Source organism: Arachis hypogaea, chromosome 3 (genome assembly GCF_003086295.3).
Source record: "Arachis hypogaea cultivar Tifrunner chromosome 3, arahy.Tifrunner.gnm2.J5K5, whole genome shotgun sequence".
In the NCBI taxonomy this organism is placed as follows: domain Eukaryota; kingdom Viridiplantae; phylum Streptophyta; class Magnoliopsida; order Fabales; family Fabaceae; genus Arachis; species Arachis hypogaea.
In genome coordinates this window covers 117,347,561-117,367,258 of record NC_092038.1, presented here as the reverse complement: position 1 = coordinate 117,367,258, position 19,698 = coordinate 117,347,561, and the positions used below count along the sequence as shown (strand labels likewise).

The window sequence follows — 19,698 nt, the reverse complement described above, 5'->3', positions numbered from 1 at the left end:
GTAAAGAGTCAGTAACACCAGACTTAGGAATTGATCCAATGAGGAATAAGAGTTTAGTTTTAGTGATGATGGCTAACTGAAAACCTCGAGAAAAAAGACTGATAATTATTACCACTAAGAACTGGGGTAACTAAGATAATGGTAGGACTTTCATTGGGATGAATATAGAAGGGACTTGAAGAATTTTGGGTGACATCAAGGGTGATAAATTGTGCTAGGGTGCTTGTGGGTGTAGATGGTGTTTGATTATTTGGATTAGAAATTTTTACCATGATGGATATCAGCAGAGTTCTAAATGAGCTCTGATATCATAAGAAGAAAATAAAAGACGGAAAAGTTTTTGTAATTTGCTATTGTGTGTTATTATTCAACCACAATCATAAGCAATGATTATTTGGATTAGAGATTTTTATCATGATGGATATCAGCAGAGTTATGGATGAGCTTTGACACCATAAGAAGAAAATAAAAGACAAAGAAGTTTCTATAATTTACTATTGTGTGTTATTATTATTCAACCACAATCATAAGCAATGATTATTTGGATTAGAGGTTTTTACCATGATAGATATTAGTAGAGTTCTGGATGAGCTCTGATACCATAAGAACAAAATAACGAAAAAAATTTTGTATTTTGCTATTGTGTGTTATTATTCAACCACAATCATAAGCAATACACACACACATATACACATGTTTAAAAGGTAGAAGATACAACAATTCAGCACAATAAAATCTAAAAATATCTAAACAAATCCATTAAAAGATAAAATCACATGAAGAAGCATCTCATAAATGATGATTCATTGTAACTGAAATATTCTAGAAGAGGTAAAAGATAAAAAGCTAGTACGTATAGGAAATTATCAAGTTATGCATACTAATTATTCATATATAATATTTTTTTGTGTGTGGACCTGTGCAGTATTAGAAATGGATTGATGCTTTGTTAAATATAGATCTAATAAAAACGTCTATAAAATAAGTAGTAGCAAAATGGCAAGGATGAATTGGGTTCAAGAATTTTCAATGTCAAAATATGGCCTACTTAGCAAAACATGCTTAGAGGAAAATGAAGAATCTGAATGTACTATGGGTAAAGATACTAAAAGCATTATATTTTTCCGATACAAACTTCTGGGAGGCAAAAAATCAGAAAAGATCGTCGTGGGAATGGAAGAGCTTACTATAGGAAAAAATTATTTGCTAGATCAAAGTGATTTCTAGCTTAACAATAGAAGCAATTGCAATTAGGAATGCCATGGTTTTAGCAAGGAATTTAAAGATGTCAAATAAGATTATTTAAACTTAATTCAAATCCTAAAATCAAATGGCAAGCTAGAAAAAAATGAGTACATATTGATAGACAATAAAGAGAGAGCTGAAGAAATTGATGGATGTGGGTTCACAGGGGTGCCAAAAGAAGTTAATAAGCTTGCTCACTCAGCAGCGAAAGCGTCACTGACCAGGAGATTGATCTCAGGACAAAGCATGCAACTACCATCAGAAGTACCAAAAATAATGAGAACGAAAGCGAAAAGGGTTTAGCTGAACTCAACGACACACACAAGATGACAGAATGAGGATATTGAGCCGGGAGTAAGAGAGGAAAGGAGCAACATCCTCCGATCATCCAAGCAACCAACAATTAGAAGTGCAATGAATGAATTTGGTATCGGCGGAGCGTTGCCGGCAAAAGATACCGTCTCCCAGCCAGACAAGAATCAACTGCTCGAGAGGGTGACTACGAGTATCGACATAGGGAGTCATTGATGGAGGCGGGCATGACGGCATCTTAGTGATGTGCGGTTCAGGAGACTCCGTTGCAACACATTCATGGAGATCGAAGGAGAAAACCTGGTGAACTAAATCTAGAGGCTATGTTTTTTGGAGGTTGCAAAAGGATATGGCAGCAAATTTTTAGGCGGACTCGATGGAATTGATGAAGCAATGAACATTCGAGGCTATGGTGACATCGTGGAGTCAGATTGCTCCAGCGCCAACAATGGAGCTATGTACAGTATCTCCGAAGTGGATGGTGAACCGGGTTGTAGATAGAGTATATTGGAAATAGGCTATCTCCAGATCAGGTTTGTTTTTATCACTTTGTGAATCTGACCCATGACAAAAAATATTAATACATCCCTTTATAAAAGGAATAACTAAATAAAGCTTTATGATTTGTACATAACAACCAAGTACGAAACTTATTAACTAACCAAACTATTATCTTACTAAATACGCTAGTTGTTATCTCGATAATGATACTAGATTATATAAAGGAAGGGATCAACCAGAAAAGAGTAAGTAGGATTACACTAGACATACTTAAGCACTCTTCAATTTAATATCAAAGTGTCGGTGTAAGTTTTCTTCAACAACATGATTCATGACTGATCGAAAAAGCTAGTTCTTCTATTCTTCGTAACATCAACATGTCATCTAAACAAAAACTAACTATTTAAATGAACATTCGAGAACTAAAACAGGACAAAAATTTAAAATTTTTCTAAAAAGAAACATTAAAAAATATTGCGAAACATTCAAAATTCAAATTCTGACATAACGAAAAAAGCTAAAAGAGTGAAGCGAGATATTGTGTTGTTGTTTTTGTCTTCTTCGTCTTTTGCGTCTTTTTCATTGTCTTTGTCTTTTTCATTGTATTTTTCACTTATATGTTTCGATATTTTCTGTCTTTTATATGATCTTTATTGTATTTATTTTCTTGTTGTATTTTTCGATGTCTTTTATCTTTTATATGATCTTTATTGTATTTATTTTTTTCGTCTTTTTCTTTAGCATGAAAATACATTTTTTATAGTCACTAAATTTGTAAATGCTATTAATAAATAGAGAATCGAATGTGGTAAAAATTGACAAATACTAATGCTATGGAAGAAACTAAAAAGTAAAGAGTGTACTGCTCTCTAATTAATAACTTACAATTAAAAATAAAAAATAAAAATTTAAAATTCAAAATAAAATATCATAAATTATAAATTATAAATTTAAATTATTAATATAAAATATAATAAATAGAGAATTATATTTAATTAATAAAAAGTACCGTACCTTTTATTTTGGAAGGATGAGCAACAAAAATTGAAAATAATATAAATTTAAAATGGACGTCAATTTTTATAATAAACGTAGGTTAAGGGAAAAAATATTTAAAAATGAGTTGAAATTATTTATAAAAAAATTTTTCCTATATTTTCCCTTATTATAATAATTCATAAGTATTCAATTTGTTGGATAAATTTATTAAATCGTGTAGAATATATATATATATATATATATATATATATATATATATATATATATAATTGATAAGTTTTTTTTTTGAATTTTAATATGATTACGTATCAAAATTTAAATCTAAAAAACTTGATTCTTTCACGTTTTAGTTAACTTCTTTCTCTAAATATATTTAATATTTTTTTAAAGTTGTTTTCCCCAACTTATTTTGTTAACTATTATTAATTTATTATAGGTTTATCAATTTTTTTTGGTACAACTATATGCATTTTCTATCTGTCAAATAGAATACGTTTTATTATTTTTTTTTTATCATATCCTCTCATATCTTATTATCCTATTCTATTCCTGTTAGATATATAATTTAGTTGGAGTATTTCAAAGTTTAAAAAGAAAAGATATTTTTTCTAGCACTAATTTATCTTTATCCAAAAAATTTACCACTTTAAATTTGATAAAAATATGTAATTTTTTACCGCCATATTATATGTATAAGCGATTTTGAAAATCAAGTCAGTATAAGCGCAGAAAAAAATTTTGCACCCACGTTCGATATTTTATCTTTGTGCTATTTTAGTATAGAAATTTTAGTATAAGCGCAGAAAAAAAATATATCGCACCCACGTTCATTATGTGATCTTTTATCTTTGTGCTTTTTTGGTATAGAAATTTTATTATAGAACACGTAAATTTTATTACAGAATACATAAATTTTTATATATCATAATGAATTTTATATATAGCACATAAATTTATAGGTATAATATACAAATATTTGTACATAATATAAAAATTTATTTAATATAGCACAAAAATATTTTTGTTGTGTATCAATTTTTTTTTATGTTATACACCAAAATTTTTATATTTTGTATTAAGATTTTATGTTGAATATCTTTGTGAAGCATATATAAAAGAAAAAAAGAAGATAACGATAATAATGATAATGATTATGATAATAAAAGAGGATGAGAACAAAAAAAAGACAGTAATAGCAAGAACGACAATAATAAAAACGACAATAATAAAATTATAGACGACGATAACGACAATAGTGGTAGCAATAACAACAACATTACAAAAGAAATTAGACAACAGAAAAAGATAACGAAAGAGAAAAAAAAAGTGCACTATATAGGTGATTTAATTCAAAAATTTTTTGAACGACTAGTTTTATTAAATTTTTTATTGATCCCAACATATCTCGCTTCTCACTCATAAGTCATAAAGTTATATATATACAAAAAAAAGTATAGGTAGACAATAAAAATATTAATCAATGTGAATAATAAATATATCAGATGTTCAATTTACTAAGTGTACGGATAGTTATTCTAATATTAAAATTTAGGTGTATAATTTAAAATGTAGTATATTTTACTTTAGTTGAACTAATTTTAGATCTCGATATTCATCTTGTTTAAAAAAATCATTGGACAGTGTTATATACAATAAATCTAAACCTAAGTCCAAACTATCAATAGTGTGAAGATAGTTAAAATGAAAAAAGATAAATAATTAAAGGAACTTACCAAAAAAAATAATAACTAAAGAAAAGATAAGAAAGGAAATTGTAGTTAAAAAAAAAAAAAAGTAAGAGCTAAAAGTTGAAAAAGATTTGGGAGAAAATAGTAGTCCAGATAGTTGGAGAGGAATATCCAATATCCCCCTCTCATTCTCTCTAGCTAGCTCCATCATCAACCCCCCAACCCCATTATCAAAGACTCATATATGATATATGACATAATGATATTACAATTATTTATTTCACAAATTCAACTTGGCTTTATTTCCTTATCGGACAACTCACTCCTAAACGCCACACTTCCTTTTTAATTATTCTGATTTCATTTCAAAATATTAATTCCTTAGTTACCAACGCATAACGCATTCTCCTTATTTCACACACACAAACCACCACGTACATAATAAAAAATTGATGACGACGACGATATTAGTCTTCGATGCATAACTTGAAACCGTCATCGCCAAATTCAGCTTCAATTTCATTCATCAGGTACCTTCCGTTTTCTCCTCCTCCTTCTTCTTCTTCACTATTAGCTTCTTCTTCTTTTTTAATTATTTTTTATTCTCTATATCGTTTGACCTTTCTATACAATTCAAATCCCTTATTTCTCTTTCGGTTGGTCTTTTACGACTACCAGATTTTGACCCATCAAACCCAACAAAGTTCTACTTCAGATCTGAACCCAAAGTTGGAATCTTTCTCCACTTCCAAACTCAAATGCTCAATTGGGTCTCCCATCAGTCTTGAAAAATTCAACCCGAAAAAAGAAAATCAGAAAAAAGGTCATGTCTGGGGCAGGACAAGCCATAGACATGGAGCACGTGGGTTTTCCGAAGGCAAAATCCACGGCGGCTCACGGCGGTTCCAACCCGGCAAAGAAACAGGGTCCGGTATCAATGGATCACGTGCTTCTGGCACTGCGCGAGACGAAGGAAGAGAGGGATCTTCGGATTCGGAGCCTCTTCAATTTCTTCGATGGCGCTAACAATGGTTACTTGGATTATGCGCAGATTGAGGCGGGTTTGTCGGCACTTCAGATACCGCCGGAGTACAAGTACGCCAAGGACCTCTTCAAGGTTTGCGATGCTGATAAGGATGGAAGGATCGATTACCATGATTTCAGGCGTTACATGGATGACAAGGAGTTGGAGCTTTATCGAATTTTCCAAGCCATTGATGTTGAGCACAATGGCTGCATTCTCCCTGAAGAGCTCTGGGATGCACTTGTTAAGGCTGGTACTTATTCTTAGCCTCTCATTTTGATTTTCTTTTATGCTCTCTCCTTATTAGTACTTTTGCTAGTGATGTTGTTGTTGTTGCCTACTGTTGGTTACCGTTTTCCTTTTCTGGGTGTGGGCCAATGCTAGTTGACATTTTGATCACACTAAATTAAACTCTGCACTGTCTTTGAAACCTTGTTTAGTAATGGAAGTTTAGAGTTGCTGTAATTGGATAGGTGGATTATGCGATTGTGACAACTGACAAGGAGTTTTTCTTTATTTTGTTTTTTGGAAAAGGGGGGGGGGGTGGTATTTCTCACAAGGATTAATGTAGGAAAATGGTTGAGATCCTGGGGGAATGGATCATTCACTTGACCGGGCATGTGGGAAGTGTAGATATATTCACTGGTGAACCCTTTTATACAATATTTCTAATGAAGAAATTTGGCAATAATTTTAGGTTTGAATAGTGCTTGGGATTAATGGAGACTGGTTCACTTTTTCCATGGGAGAATCTACTAGGTCTTTATAATTTTTACAAGTTTCCAGGGTGGCATTCCTTTGTGCCTTTTGTGGGAGCATTTACCACCTTTTGTTCTATGGTTCTCTCGTAGTGTTTATCATAAGCCTACGCAGCTTCCGTGTTGCAGGTATTGAACTGGATGAGGAGGAGCTTGCTCGCTTTGTGGAGCATGTCGATAAGGATAATAATGGGATTATCACTTTTGAAGAATGGAGAGACTTTCTTCTACTTTATCCTCATGAAGCTACCATCGAAAACATATACCAGCATTGGGAAAGGGTTTGCCTTGTTGACATTGGAGAACAAGCAGTCATTCCCGAAGGCATTAGCAAGCACGTGCATAGGAGCAAATATTTCATTGCTGGGGGATAGCGGGAGCTGCTTCTCGCACAGCAACTGCTCCTCTTGATCGCCTGAAGGTGGTCTTACAAATTGAGACTGGACGTGCTTCAATTATGCCTGCAATAATGAAGATATGGAAACAAGATGGTTGGCTAGGTTTTTTCAGAGGTAATGGATTGAATGTTGTGAAGGTAGCACCAGAAAGTGCCATCAAGTTCTATGCTTATGAGATGCTGAAAAATGTAATAAGTAACGGCAACGAGAACAAGTCAGATATTGGTACAGCTGGAAGACTTCTGGCAGGTGGTACGGCCGGTGCAATTGCACAGATGGCTATCTATCCCATGGATCTTGTCAAAACTAGGTTGCAGACTTGTGCTTCTGAAGGCGGAAGGGTTCCGAAGCTGGGAACACTTACAAGGGATATTTGGGTTCAAGAGGGACCTCGGGCTTTCTACAGAGGTCTTGTTCCATCCCTTCTTGGGATGATTCCTTATGCGGGCATTGATCTCACTGCTTATGACACCTTGAAAGAGATATCCAAGAGATATATTCTTGTTGATAGTGGTATGATATTACAGCTGCATTAACTTCTGAACTTGCAAATTATTATGCTTTGTTCTATATACCAGATGTAATTATTTATCATCTTTTCCCTTTGATAGAGCCTGGTCCTCTAGTACAACTGGGATGTGGGACAATTTCAGGAGCTCTTGGAGCTACTTGTGTCTATCCGCTGCAGGTTATTCGTACGAGGTATCAGGTTTCATTTTTGTTGTTCGTTTTTATAACTTTGTGAAGAAAAACTGAAAGCAGGAAATAAAATAGAAAACAAGATTTAGTCTTTTCATTTTTTCTTTGTATGCTCCTTGCTGACATTACATGATCATGCATCTCAGACTGCAGGCACAACGTTCCAACAGTTCCACAGCATACAAGGGAATGTCTGATGTATTTTGGAAAACCCTCAAGGATGAAGGCTTCCGAGGCTTCTACAAGGGACTTATTCCAAATCTCCTCAAAGTTGTGCCTGCTGCAAGCATTACTTATATGGTTTATGAAAGTATGAAGAAGAGTCTGGATCTTGAGTAGAGTTGTTAGTTATATTGCCTAGACAATTGAGCTAATATCAAAGTATTATAGGGAACCTTTAGATGGTTGATGGTGACGAAATTGATAAGAGATATACACTAATCCTTAGGCATTATTACATATATAGCCATTCTTGTGAGGATAATATTAAAACACGATTTTGTAGTCAGAAAGTTTTTCCCCATGCTTATCTGAACTAAGGCTTTGCTTGTTGCCTTATATGAGATATGGCAATATGATCTTTTATTATCATATAGTTTACTGCGGTATATGATTAGATAAAGTTATCAAATTATTCTTTTTTCAGATCAGAGGAAATGTAACAATGATATTTTTCTACTATACTTTGTCCAGTATCCATTTTCCCACGGTAAAAAATGAAGATATGTTTATCCTTTCATCTGAGGAGTTCTTATGGTCTTAACAGTGAATGTTTAATTGGTCAGATTCGTTTCTATTGTAATGTATTTGGTTATGCAAAGATAGAGACTACTAACACTTAACATTCTTAGATTTCATGCAAATAAATATGAGAGTTTGGAATTCCGGTCTGGTGAACCAAGAATAATATGAAAAAGAACCTCATTCATTTATCCTTTTTTTAAAGCACTTATGACCGCACTTTATAATGCCATAACGAAACACTAACTGAACATTTTTATTTCCCAGTGTCACTATCTGAATTGTCTAATATCTACCCCTCATTGTTGGCTTTTAGTCTGTGTAAGTATTTGGTGCGCCCTGCATAATGAGTTAATTATTGTTTTCCCCATCACATCATATTGGGAGCGTGGTCAGCTGTATAGTATCAAAATGTTCGGATTTACATGGACTTACAGATTAGTGATACATAATATGAACCATGCTTACAAGTTATTAAAAACTATGCATTTAGGTAAAATTTTAAGTTTAAAAACCTTGTTCTATTTGGCATACCCTGGGCCTAAATTACGTTACAAAATATGGAACCATTAGAAAATAAAATAAAATAACAAACTTAATCATGGGCATGCCTCGATAGATAAAAACAGATAAGCATGGACAGTGAACCCAAGAAATAGATTACATCTTTTATTGATGGCTTGCAACAAAAACAAAGGCAAATATCACAATCCCTATTCATAAAATCATTCACTACCCTCCTATTGTTTCTGCTGCTTGCCTTCTTTGACTCACACATAAATAGATGTGGCTTCTAAGTCAAGCAAGCATATGCAAAGTGATTAGAGTTTAAAGAATGGGGAGAAAAGAGAAACATAAAACACCAAATAAAAGCCCCATACCAATCAACATTTCAAACATTGATTGTAGGGTGAAACTGCAGCAGAATGGTGCAGCAGCTTCATGAGTTGAATCCGGAAGAAAGGCTTTGCCTTCCCTTAGCATCATCCTATGACTTGCCTTGTTCATACCTCTCTCTTCAAAAAGAGAGCAGCATCATGGTCAAACTGAAACTGCTCCAGTTATCCATCTTCATCTTCTTCATTTTCTTCTTTCTCCATATCCTTGAGGGTGGTAGCTATTAGCTTTGTGGACTTGGAATGAAGAAGGGCAATGGATGTCTCTCATATTCATGCATTTATATGCATTCTAAAGCTTAGGCTTCCAGAATTTTGGGGCAAGAAAAAAGCAGACAAAAGATAACAGATCAGCAGCAACACATGATTATAAAATGGAAAGAATCACATTTAATTTTCCTCTCAAGGTCATTGATGCTTATCACTGATAAATTAAGAATATTATTGTTCTTCTGCTTTGGACAAATTCTAAACAACATTTTTTATCGAGGGTGGGAGAAAGAGAGGCCATTGAGCCACGTTACTCCATGTGTAGACTGGATAAGGTTGAGAAAACAAAGGTTGAAAAAAAGCAACGTTATTATTTATGTACAAAAAATCAATTAAAATATAAAATATATATTAAAAATTAATTAAACAACATATATATTTATAAATTTATAATAATTGATTTGATAGTTAATTTTTAATATACATATATAATATTTTTGATAATCAAAATGGTATAGTAATAAAAAGGTTGTTAAAAGCAGTTATTATAAAACAAAGAAGTTGACAAGTGTAAAGATAGAAGCTGGGAGTAGATATGCACTAGGCCTTTTATATATGGGGAACAATGGGTTGGCACCGTCCAATTGGTAGGACCAAATGCTTTCTAAACTTCCCAATTTGCACTAATTCTTTATTAGTGGGATTGGTAAAATCTTCAAGTTAGTGCATGATATTTAAAGAAGAGTAACGAGAATTTTACTCATTTAGCATCGTATACTAAATAAATTTTCATTTTGTTATTATTAAATTGTGTATGGTTTTACTTAAAGTGAAAACCGCAGAGTTAGGGATGAGTTTAATATACGATGCAAAATAAATTCATCAAACGTTTCTTAACTTTTCTTCAAGAGTACGACAACTAGCACAAGGATTAAAAGATTAATTTGACTTCTATTACTGGAATCTCACGTTCTATCATGATTATTAAGAGAGGAATAGCAATTAGTGGTACTATTCATCATAAACATAATAATATATCTTATGTGGTCAGCTCCATCTCCTTGACTCCTTGTTGGTATGCTTTTTAACTTTAAAGCTTTGTTTTGTTTTGCTTCTCTCTTGTGCTTACAGCAAATGCTTTGCTTTCCTGATTGTTATAGGTTATTATATGATATTGGAACAAATGAAGAAAGCCTCCACCAAGTGCCATGACTAGGCTTTGCTTGTCTCCACTATATATAGAAAACACATTGCCACTTTGGTGATTTTTTTTTTCTTTTTTTTTTTTGGATGAACACTTTGGCGATGTCTTCAGTACATTTTCCTTTAAAATTTTATTAGCAAGTAGCAATACTTTGGTTAACCCAACAAAGTACAAACTGTGTGTGCTATCTTCTGTGATAAGTAATGTATGATTCTTCAATCTATTTTTTTTTTGGTGACTGTATGATTCTTCAATCTAATGGAAGGAAGACTTCGACTGAAACTGAAAAATAGAAATTAAATTAAATTAAATTTTTGTATTATATTTGATGTGAAATATATTATATTAAATTTTATATTTTAATACCATGTATATTTAAAATAACGAATTACTCATATAAAAATGTTAAAAACGTATTTTTTTAAAGATATTTTTTAATAATTGAAATTTAACACATATAATCAATTAAACTATATTATTTTTATTAAAATTTGACCGAACAAATTAGTTTAGCCAAAAAATTAATAAATTAAATTTTGAATCCGTCTAAATCAATATTTTTTTTTATAAAAAATAACTACAATATCTCTATTATAAAAAATAACTAAAATACTCTTATTATATATATTGAAAACTCTAAATTTTAACCTTATGATTATGACGGCGGCAGAAAAGTAAACGACTAGAATTTAGGATTCTCAAAATTAATATATATAATATAAGTATTTTAGTATTTTTTTAATAAGGGTATTATAGTCATTTTTTATTAAAAAAAATAATATTAGTTTAGATCAGTTCAAGATTTGATTCACTATTTTTTTAGTCAAATTAATTTGTCTGGTCTAATTTTAAACAAAATAACACAATTTAATCAATTATATGTATTAAATTTTAATTACTAAAAAACATCTTAAAAAAAGGTTTTAGACATTTTTATCCGAGTAGCTCCCTTAAAATAAATATGTAAATTGAGGAGTAGATTTAAAATTTGAAAAATTAAATGAGAGTATTTTTAGAAATAAATATTAAAAAAATTTTAATCTCCGTCAATAAAGATTTTAATCTTTTGTATCTCTACTTTCTAAAAAATATTGAAGAAACTGAAATTTTAGTTCCTAATTCTGTCAGTCCAATTCCAAAAAGAAAAAATTTAGAGAACAGTACTTTTATTAAAATGATCGATACTTAACCAATAAAAAAATAAGTAATCTCACACTATTAGTTAGATATAATTTTATACCATTAAAAATACTAATATTAATAATAACTAATTAATAACTATAAATTATAAAACATGTTCTCCAACACTCTTCGTCCAAAAATTAAACGCAGCCTAAGAAAAAAATTCTAGATCAAAGATTTATTTACCATTACACAAAAATCAAACAGGTAATTCAGCAAGATTTTCCTGGTATAATTAGAACTTTTGATGTAATCACATATTCAGAATTACCCGACAATTTGATACTTTCATGAATCATGATGCAAAATAAAGTTTAGTTATGAGAATTGGACAGAGACTATGGTAAGAACTACAAAGATAAATTAAGGCATAACTTTAATAAAATATTAAATAAGTGGACGTGGCGGAGTGGTTATCGGGCATGACTAGAAATCATGTGGGCTTTGCTCGCGCAGATTCGAATTCTGCTGTTCACGTTTTTTTCCCTCAGGACAGACACATCCACTTGCAATGTATTTTCGCTTTTCCTCCCAATCCCATGAATGACGAAACCAAGACGGAATGCAACAGCATTAGCCATGATCAACCAATGCAGAAACATAAGACAACTCCAGCAGGTCCACGCCTACACCATCACCACCGGAGCATTGCCCCTAAACCCCGTAACCATCCTCAACAACATCCTCGTCAGCCTCACAAACTTAATCCCCAACGCCAACACTTGTTCCGATTCCATTTCTTCGTTAACCTACGCACTCTCCCTTTTCCACTCCATCGCAAACCCCAACACATACTCTTACAACAACCTTATCAGAATCCACACCCTCCTCTCCTCCCCTTCCTCCGCCCTCTACAACTTCGTCACCCTCCGCCGCCTCTCCCTCGCCCCTGACTTCCACACATTCCCTTTTGCGATCAAGGCATGTTCCCTCCTCCCTTCTTCTTCTTCCATTTCCATCGCCCTCTCGCTACACTCCCAGGCCTTCAAATTCGGCTTTCTTGCCGATCCTTTCTCCCTCAACGCCCTCATATGTGTTTACTCCCTCCATCGCCGCGTCCACGATGCCCATAAGCTGTTCAACGAGAGTTCTCACAGGGATGTTGTCTCTTATAATGCCATGGTTCATGGGTTCGTTAAAATTGGTGAGACTACGCGCGCGCGGGAACTGTTCGACGAAATGCCAGAACGAGATTCTGTGTCTTGGGGCACCATGATTGCCGGTTATAGCAACGCGAAGCTGTGTTATGAAGCCATTGATTTGTTTAATGAGATGATTAGATTGGGGATTAGCCCAGATAATATAGCTCTGGTAAATGTTCTCTCAGCTTGTGCTCAAACGGGAGAGTTGGAACAGGGTAGGATAGTGCATGATTACATTATAAGGAATGGGATTCGGATTGATTCGTATCTGGCCACTGGGTTGGTGGACCTGTATGCAAAGTGTGGCTGTCTTGAGAACGCAAGGGATGCGTTCGAGTCATGCAATGATAAAGATGTGTTCACGTGGAATGCCATGCTTATTGGGCTTGCAATTCATGGTAAAGGTTCAACTTTGCTGGATTATTTCTCTAGGATGATTGCTGCAGGAGTTAAGCCAGATGGGATCACCTTCCTGGGTGTTCTGGTGGGGTGCAGCCATGCAGGTCTGGTTGATGAAGCAAGAAAGCTTTTCAATGACATGGAAAGTGTGTATGGGGTTGGTAGAGAGCACAAGCATTATGGGTGCATGGCTGATATGTTGGGGAGAGCAGGGTTGCTTGAAGAGGCTGTTGAGATGATAAAAGGGATGCCAAGTGGTGGAGATGTGTTTGCGTGGGGTGGGTTGCTGGGTGGGTGTAGGATCCATGGAAACGTTGAGGTTGCAAAGAAAGCAGCACAGCAAATCATGAAGATAAAGCCTGAGGATGGCGGGGTTTATTCTGTAATGGCTAATATTTATGCTCATACAGAGCAATGGGATGATTTAGCTAAAATTAGGCGATCATTCGGTGCCAACAGGAGGGCCAAGAAGATTAATGGCCTCAGTTCAGTCAGATTGGATGACGTAAACTAACACTGACATCAAAGGAGTGCATGAATAAGGCACACTCTCTGGTCTTCCGCATTTCTGAACTTTTCCGTTTCGTATAGCTTTGCACACAGCACTCTAAGTGCTTTGACCTTGTTCTAAACCGAAATGAGACAGAAAGTTTAACGAAAACAAAATGAAGAGAAATGCAGATAAGGGATGAAGCCAATAGCGTTTTGGATTGGGGGAGATGCTGGGAACCGTAGTAAAGGGAACGCATCAGGGTTTTGAAATGAGACGAGGTTGTTCGAAGTCTGCTGCTGGGAGCCAGGGGCCGACTCTCGGTACAGTTTCAGCCGCCGGTGACCGAACATTCGCTGGAAAATAGAAGCGATGTGGTGATACTGGTGATACTGGGATAAACTGATAATACTACCTTACCCGAGAAAGAAAAAAGCGAACCCAAAAAAATGAGTATGATAGCAGTGGCAGCCCAATAGTGGATTTGTAGAGCCCAATATGATCCCATTTTATAGAAGCATTGAGTACAAGCTGTACAGCAGAGTTTCACATCTTTGCAATTTTTTTTCCAAGATTCGTAAACATAAAGCATATGATAGTGTCAATGTGAAACTGTCAGCTCTGTAATCGGCTGGAGAGCTTATTGAATGACATTAAGAACAACTTTAGGAAATTATTTTCTAGAATTTTCTTTCTTTTCTTTTTAAATATAGAGGAATGTTATATATATAAATTATTTTTGTTTACAAGTCTTACAAATTAGGCCTAACATGTGTGTTACAAAAGAAGAAGAAAAAGTTGGGTCTAACATGTGCGTTACAGAAGAAGAAGCGTGAATATAAATAATTTGTATGATTTGTATGAAAAAGCGTTCTCTCTTTACTTTCGATCTCCTTCTATTTTTTTCAATTTTCATGGTTTCTGAAATCAAGCGTTGAAATTGTTTTGAAGATGATGGAATTTCAGAAATACATCCGAACGATTACAAAAATACACCCAAACGATTATAGAAATACATCCAAAGGATTATAGAAATACACCTAAACAGTTACAGAAATAAACCAAACGATTACAGAAATACACCCAAAAGATTACAGAAATACACCCAATATAGGGAGATAGGGAGAGACAGTATGTTTCTTCTTGAAATCAATACACCCAAAGAATTATAGAAATACACCCAAAGGATTACAAAAATACACCCAAAGAATTTAAGAAATATACCCAAAATTCGTTGAAGTACACCTTATGCATAATTCATAACTCTTTCTTTTTTTCCTCCTCATCTTCTACTGCTGCTTCTTCTTCTTCAGAAACGATTTCAGAGCTTGATGTCAAAAAATAATGGAAACCGAGAATAACGAAGAAAGAAAACAAAGAGAAAAGCATGTAAATGAAGAAGAAGAACAGGAAAAGGAAGAAGAACGTGTAGCAAGAAGAAGAAGAAGGAGAAAGAGAAGGCAAAAAACGTACCTTGAATAATGTTTCTTCATTTTTTCTGCTAATTTTGATGAAGGAGAAAAAAAAACGAAAAGAGGAGAAGAAATTTCAATAAAAAAAGAGGGAGGAAGAGAAGAAAAAGAGACACAGATAAAAAAAAGAAGAAAAAGAGGAATAGGAAGAGAAAGCACGAAGAAAGAAGAAAAAAAAAAGAGACAAAAAAAATATAAAACGGCGTATTTATAAATAACTTGTATGAGTTATACGAAAAATCACTTGTATGTGAAAAATTACTCTTAAATATATAACCGAAACCAAGATGGTTGGTTTCTAGTAGTCTGGCGCTGGATGACTGGATTAACCGATTAACTTACATCACACCTCAATAACAGTAATTATTTCTTTGTTTATTAGTTATTATTCCCACAAAACAGTGCGTGGCAATTCCGGAGGCTTCTATGGATAACGTGTTTATTACAGAGAGTGACACGTGTACCAAGGACTCCACATTCTGCTACGTGGCTCCGGAAGCTTCTCTCTATGCTGACAGCAAGTAAACTTGCTTTCTCTACCGCCTACAGCCTCAGAAAATATAAGCAAGGCACTAGGGAACCGCTTATAGAGAAGGGCACGAAGCAAAGGAGGATTACTTCCTTGGAGTAACAATACAACTACCACTACTTTTCAGTTCTGAGCGCAATTCCATCAGCAATCATGGCTTTCAGGCCTACGGTATAGTCTTTTCTCTTTTAAGGGAATTGAACTGAATTCTCGTTTGTATTTATATCTAATGCATTTCTAGTGTTCCATGGTGGGTGCAGATGGGTCAATGGATAGCACTGTTAAGAGGAGCAAGCGGGGCTGCATATAGCACAAGGTCAACAGTGCCGAAGATGAAGGCACATGCTCCTTCGGCTGATTATGGATACATCCACAAGCAACAGCATAGGAAGACACTAAAAGGGGACTTCGTTCCGGTGTATGTGGCGATAGGGATGATAGCGTTGTCAACAGGGCTAGGCCTGCACACAGCATGGCAGCAGCTGAGGAATTCTCCAACGGTGCGTGTGAAGAAGCAGAGGAGGGAGACACTCCCTGAGGTGGTGGAGCCTGAGCACGTTGCTGAGGAATCTGACCACTTCTTCAAGAGCTCCTTCTTCAGAAAAGTGGCTCACGTGCAGGATCGTAGCTACCCTGATAAGGAACTCATTCCTGATTCTATCCGCAGAGATGCTTATGCTTATAAGCCTCGTATCGAAACTCTCAAGTCTGTTGGTGTTGATCCAGCTCATACATGATCATCAACATGTAGCCTTTGGTTTTGCTATTTCCTTTTTATGTTGCTTTATAGTTCATACAAATAATCCAAGGTAAAGTTATAAATATTTCCTAGTGTCCATGTCGAGCTTCTTGAAGAACTTCCCATAGCATTGTCTTGTCACTATTGAGTTGTAACACGCGTGTTAAATTCCATGTTATATTGTGGTGTATGCTTAATGGGAAAAGAATATATAGATTACCATATCAAAATGGGTGTGAATGGGAAAATAGTGGTTTGGGTTTGAAAACTAATGATTTACGCCCTCTCTCTGAATGAACCTCCTGTCCTGGGAACGCGAAATTGTGTCGATCATTTGCTCCTCGATTCGCATGATTTTGCACCGAACTAGTTTTCATTGGGTGGTGGTTCATCCTAAACTGCAGAGCTTGATGGTGGCCAACTTTGTTGTTCACGTCATAAAATACAATTTTCAACGGAACGGATGTTAAAACAATAGAAAAACAACAATGTTAGGAACTAATTTTATATAAGGTAAGAATAAGCCAATTGGTAAAGGTAAGAATTAGCCAATGTTGTTACTAATAGGCACATGGATGTTTTTTTTTGTGTAAATTGGATGATTTTGGATATGATTTTTATGTTTCATGTGTTACGCATTAATAAAACATAATTAATTATATGGAATCAACTAATGAATAATTAAAATATTTGTTCCGTGATTCTCTCTCCTAACACTAACGCGATCAACAATAATTTAACAAATAAATTAAATTATAAATTAATAAAATTAATTATAATTAATTATGTTATTCCATTCTTGGCTGATTGTTAGTTGGTTCTATATATTTTTTTATAGAAAAAATATAGGTAATTAACAACACTATAAATATAGATAACTAATAAATAACTAATAAATAATGTGTGAACACTGTAAATTAATTAAATAGAGTTAAAAAAATAAATTTGTTCTTGTTGAGTTTGGCCGGTGTATAGTTCGTTTGTCGATAAATGTCTTCAAATTTTTCGTTGGGATGAGTTATACGTCGGTAAGGAGAGAACAAAGGGGTGGATATCTGCAAAAGATATTCCGACACTTAAGTCAGTAAGTATTTAAGAGGTATAAAAATAAATAATTTTATGAATATAGAATGTAAGATATGAAATAGAAGTTATCATGTGTTATGTTGTTTTGTCCCTTAAGATATAGAAATTAGTGCCTTTTATAGGCATAGAGTTGATGAATGATATTCATGTTATGACCGTTTGGTCATTAAGATGGAAATGATGGTTACTAAGTCGGTAAATAAAGGTATCGGTTACAAGTAAAGAATGAATGATAGTTAACGCCGGTTATAACTCATAATGTACAATAAAGACTGAGTTATAAGGTAACAGATCACAGCTCCCAAACTTTGTCTGCCGATCATATGATTCAGGCTAAGCTTAGAATATAAAATGATTTATAACTCGGTTAAAAGATAACTGAATAATGATATAGTGAGCCCCAAGTTTAGTCGGGTTATTATATCGACACTTATTCAAAAAATAATTGAGTGATAAGAGTCATTAAATCAAGATAGTTGCGTGGGGGATAATTTTTCGCTTAAGAACAATTTTAGCATTTGATTGTATGTGAACTGAAAAGTTTAGAGATAGTTATCTATTGATGGAATCGATTGTATGATCCGAGGATATAATAGTTAATTGTCTTGGAAATTTTTTCTGCTCACAACAGCTTATTGATGAATTTCTCGCTCAAAACAATTAGTTATTTGAATATTTATAATTCATAGCGAAGGTCTAACATGAATAAGATAAATTGAGAAAGTAAATATGTACAAAATCGCAACGTATATTGAATAATATATATTGTAAAAGTAAAAGAGTTCAAAGTAAAAAAATATACCTTGAAAGTTGATAGTTATAGAGAAGAATATGACTTATATGAATGTCATACATGTCAAATGTGAATATTTGAATTTTGTTTTATATGACATGCTTTAATTTGATAATAAAGCAATAAGATAACATTCATATAATAATATAATAAATTTTGTTTAGCTATGAGATATATTCCTTGTGCAAAAGTAACAAATTTGCATGTTTGTAATAATTTTTTGTTTAATAACTTTCTGCATTAAACAAATAGTAAAATAAAATTTAATAGCATAAAATGAATAGTGTACAATTAATATTTGATGGAATTCAATTTTAAGATTTGAACTCATCATTACCATCATTTAATTGTATAAATGAAATCATTAAACAATAAAAATATAATATATAATGAAATAAAAATGCAATTGACATGGTTGTTTATATGCAATTATTGTATAGAACATGTATTGAGATTTGAATATAACTAATAAATCAATAAATATTAGTTACACAAAACATAAATGCAAAAGTATGTTGAATAAAATATATAATTTTACTTGTGTAAATAGAGAACTTTGAAAAAGTAAGCAAATTTGATAAATGAGTTTGTACTCAAATTGATTGAAAATCGAGTTTGTTCTCGAATTGATTGAAAGCCGAATTTGTTTTCGGATGGGTTCATTGATCGATTATGAGATGTGAAATATTATGATACATAAAAATAAAGCAATTTAAAGGGATAAGTACTTTTTTCGTCTCCAAGATCTGGGATCAAAATCAAAATCGTCCCCGACCTTTTTTTTTATTAAAATCATCCTCAACGTTCCAAAACGTTAAAAAATCGTCCTTTTTTATTTTTTGGACCAAATTATCCTTAACTATTAATAAAAATTAAAAATAATATTAAAAAAAATCCACCCATTTCTTCGTCTCTCTCCCCTCCCCCCCCCCCCCCAATTTTCCTTCCTCCTACACTCATCCCCAAACCCTCACTCCATCACTCCATCACCCCCAACCCGCCGCCGCCCCGCGTCCAGCCCCCGCCGCCCCTGCGTCCAGCCCCCCGCCGCCGCCTCTGCGTCCAGTCCACCGCCCCTGCTTTTCTGCTTTTGCTTTCTACCTTCTGCTTCTTCTTATTCTTTTTTTTCTTCTGTAAACTAGATTTTTGATGAAATTTGTTGTTGTTGATAAAATTTGTTATGACTGACAA

The 19,698-nt window shown here is 33.7% G+C and overlaps 2 protein-coding genes and 1 pseudogene across 2 annotated transcripts; all 3 read left to right on the top strand.

Moving 5' to 3' along the window:
• The first annotated feature begins 4,974 nt into the window (after window positions 1-4,974).
• Window positions 4,975-8,363, top strand: LOC112791026 (calcium-dependent mitochondrial ATP-magnesium/phosphate carrier protein 2-like; annotated as a pseudogene).
• A 3,762-nt stretch (window positions 8,364-12,125) lies between these two features.
• On the top strand, window positions 12,126-14,561 carry LOC112791025 (pentatricopeptide repeat-containing protein At5g61800-like). Its single transcript, XM_025833703.3, has one exon. It carries the CDS (start codon window positions 12,401-12,403, stop codon window positions 13,910-13,912), a length of 1,512 nt encoding a protein of 503 aa, XP_025689488.1. The 5' UTR covers window positions 12,126-12,400; the 3' UTR covers window positions 13,913-14,561.
• Window positions 14,562-15,668: 1,107 nt separating this feature from the next.
• Window positions 15,669-16,858, top strand: LOC112791024 (uncharacterized). The gene is made up of 2 exons (XM_025833700.2): window positions 15,669-16,060; window positions 16,150-16,858. The coding sequence occupies exons 1-2, from the start codon at window positions 16,043-16,045 to the stop codon at window positions 16,624-16,626; spliced, it is 495 nt and encodes a 164-aa protein (XP_025689485.1). The 5' UTR covers window positions 15,669-16,042; the 3' UTR covers window positions 16,627-16,858.
• Window positions 16,859-19,698: the final 2,840 nt, after the last annotated feature.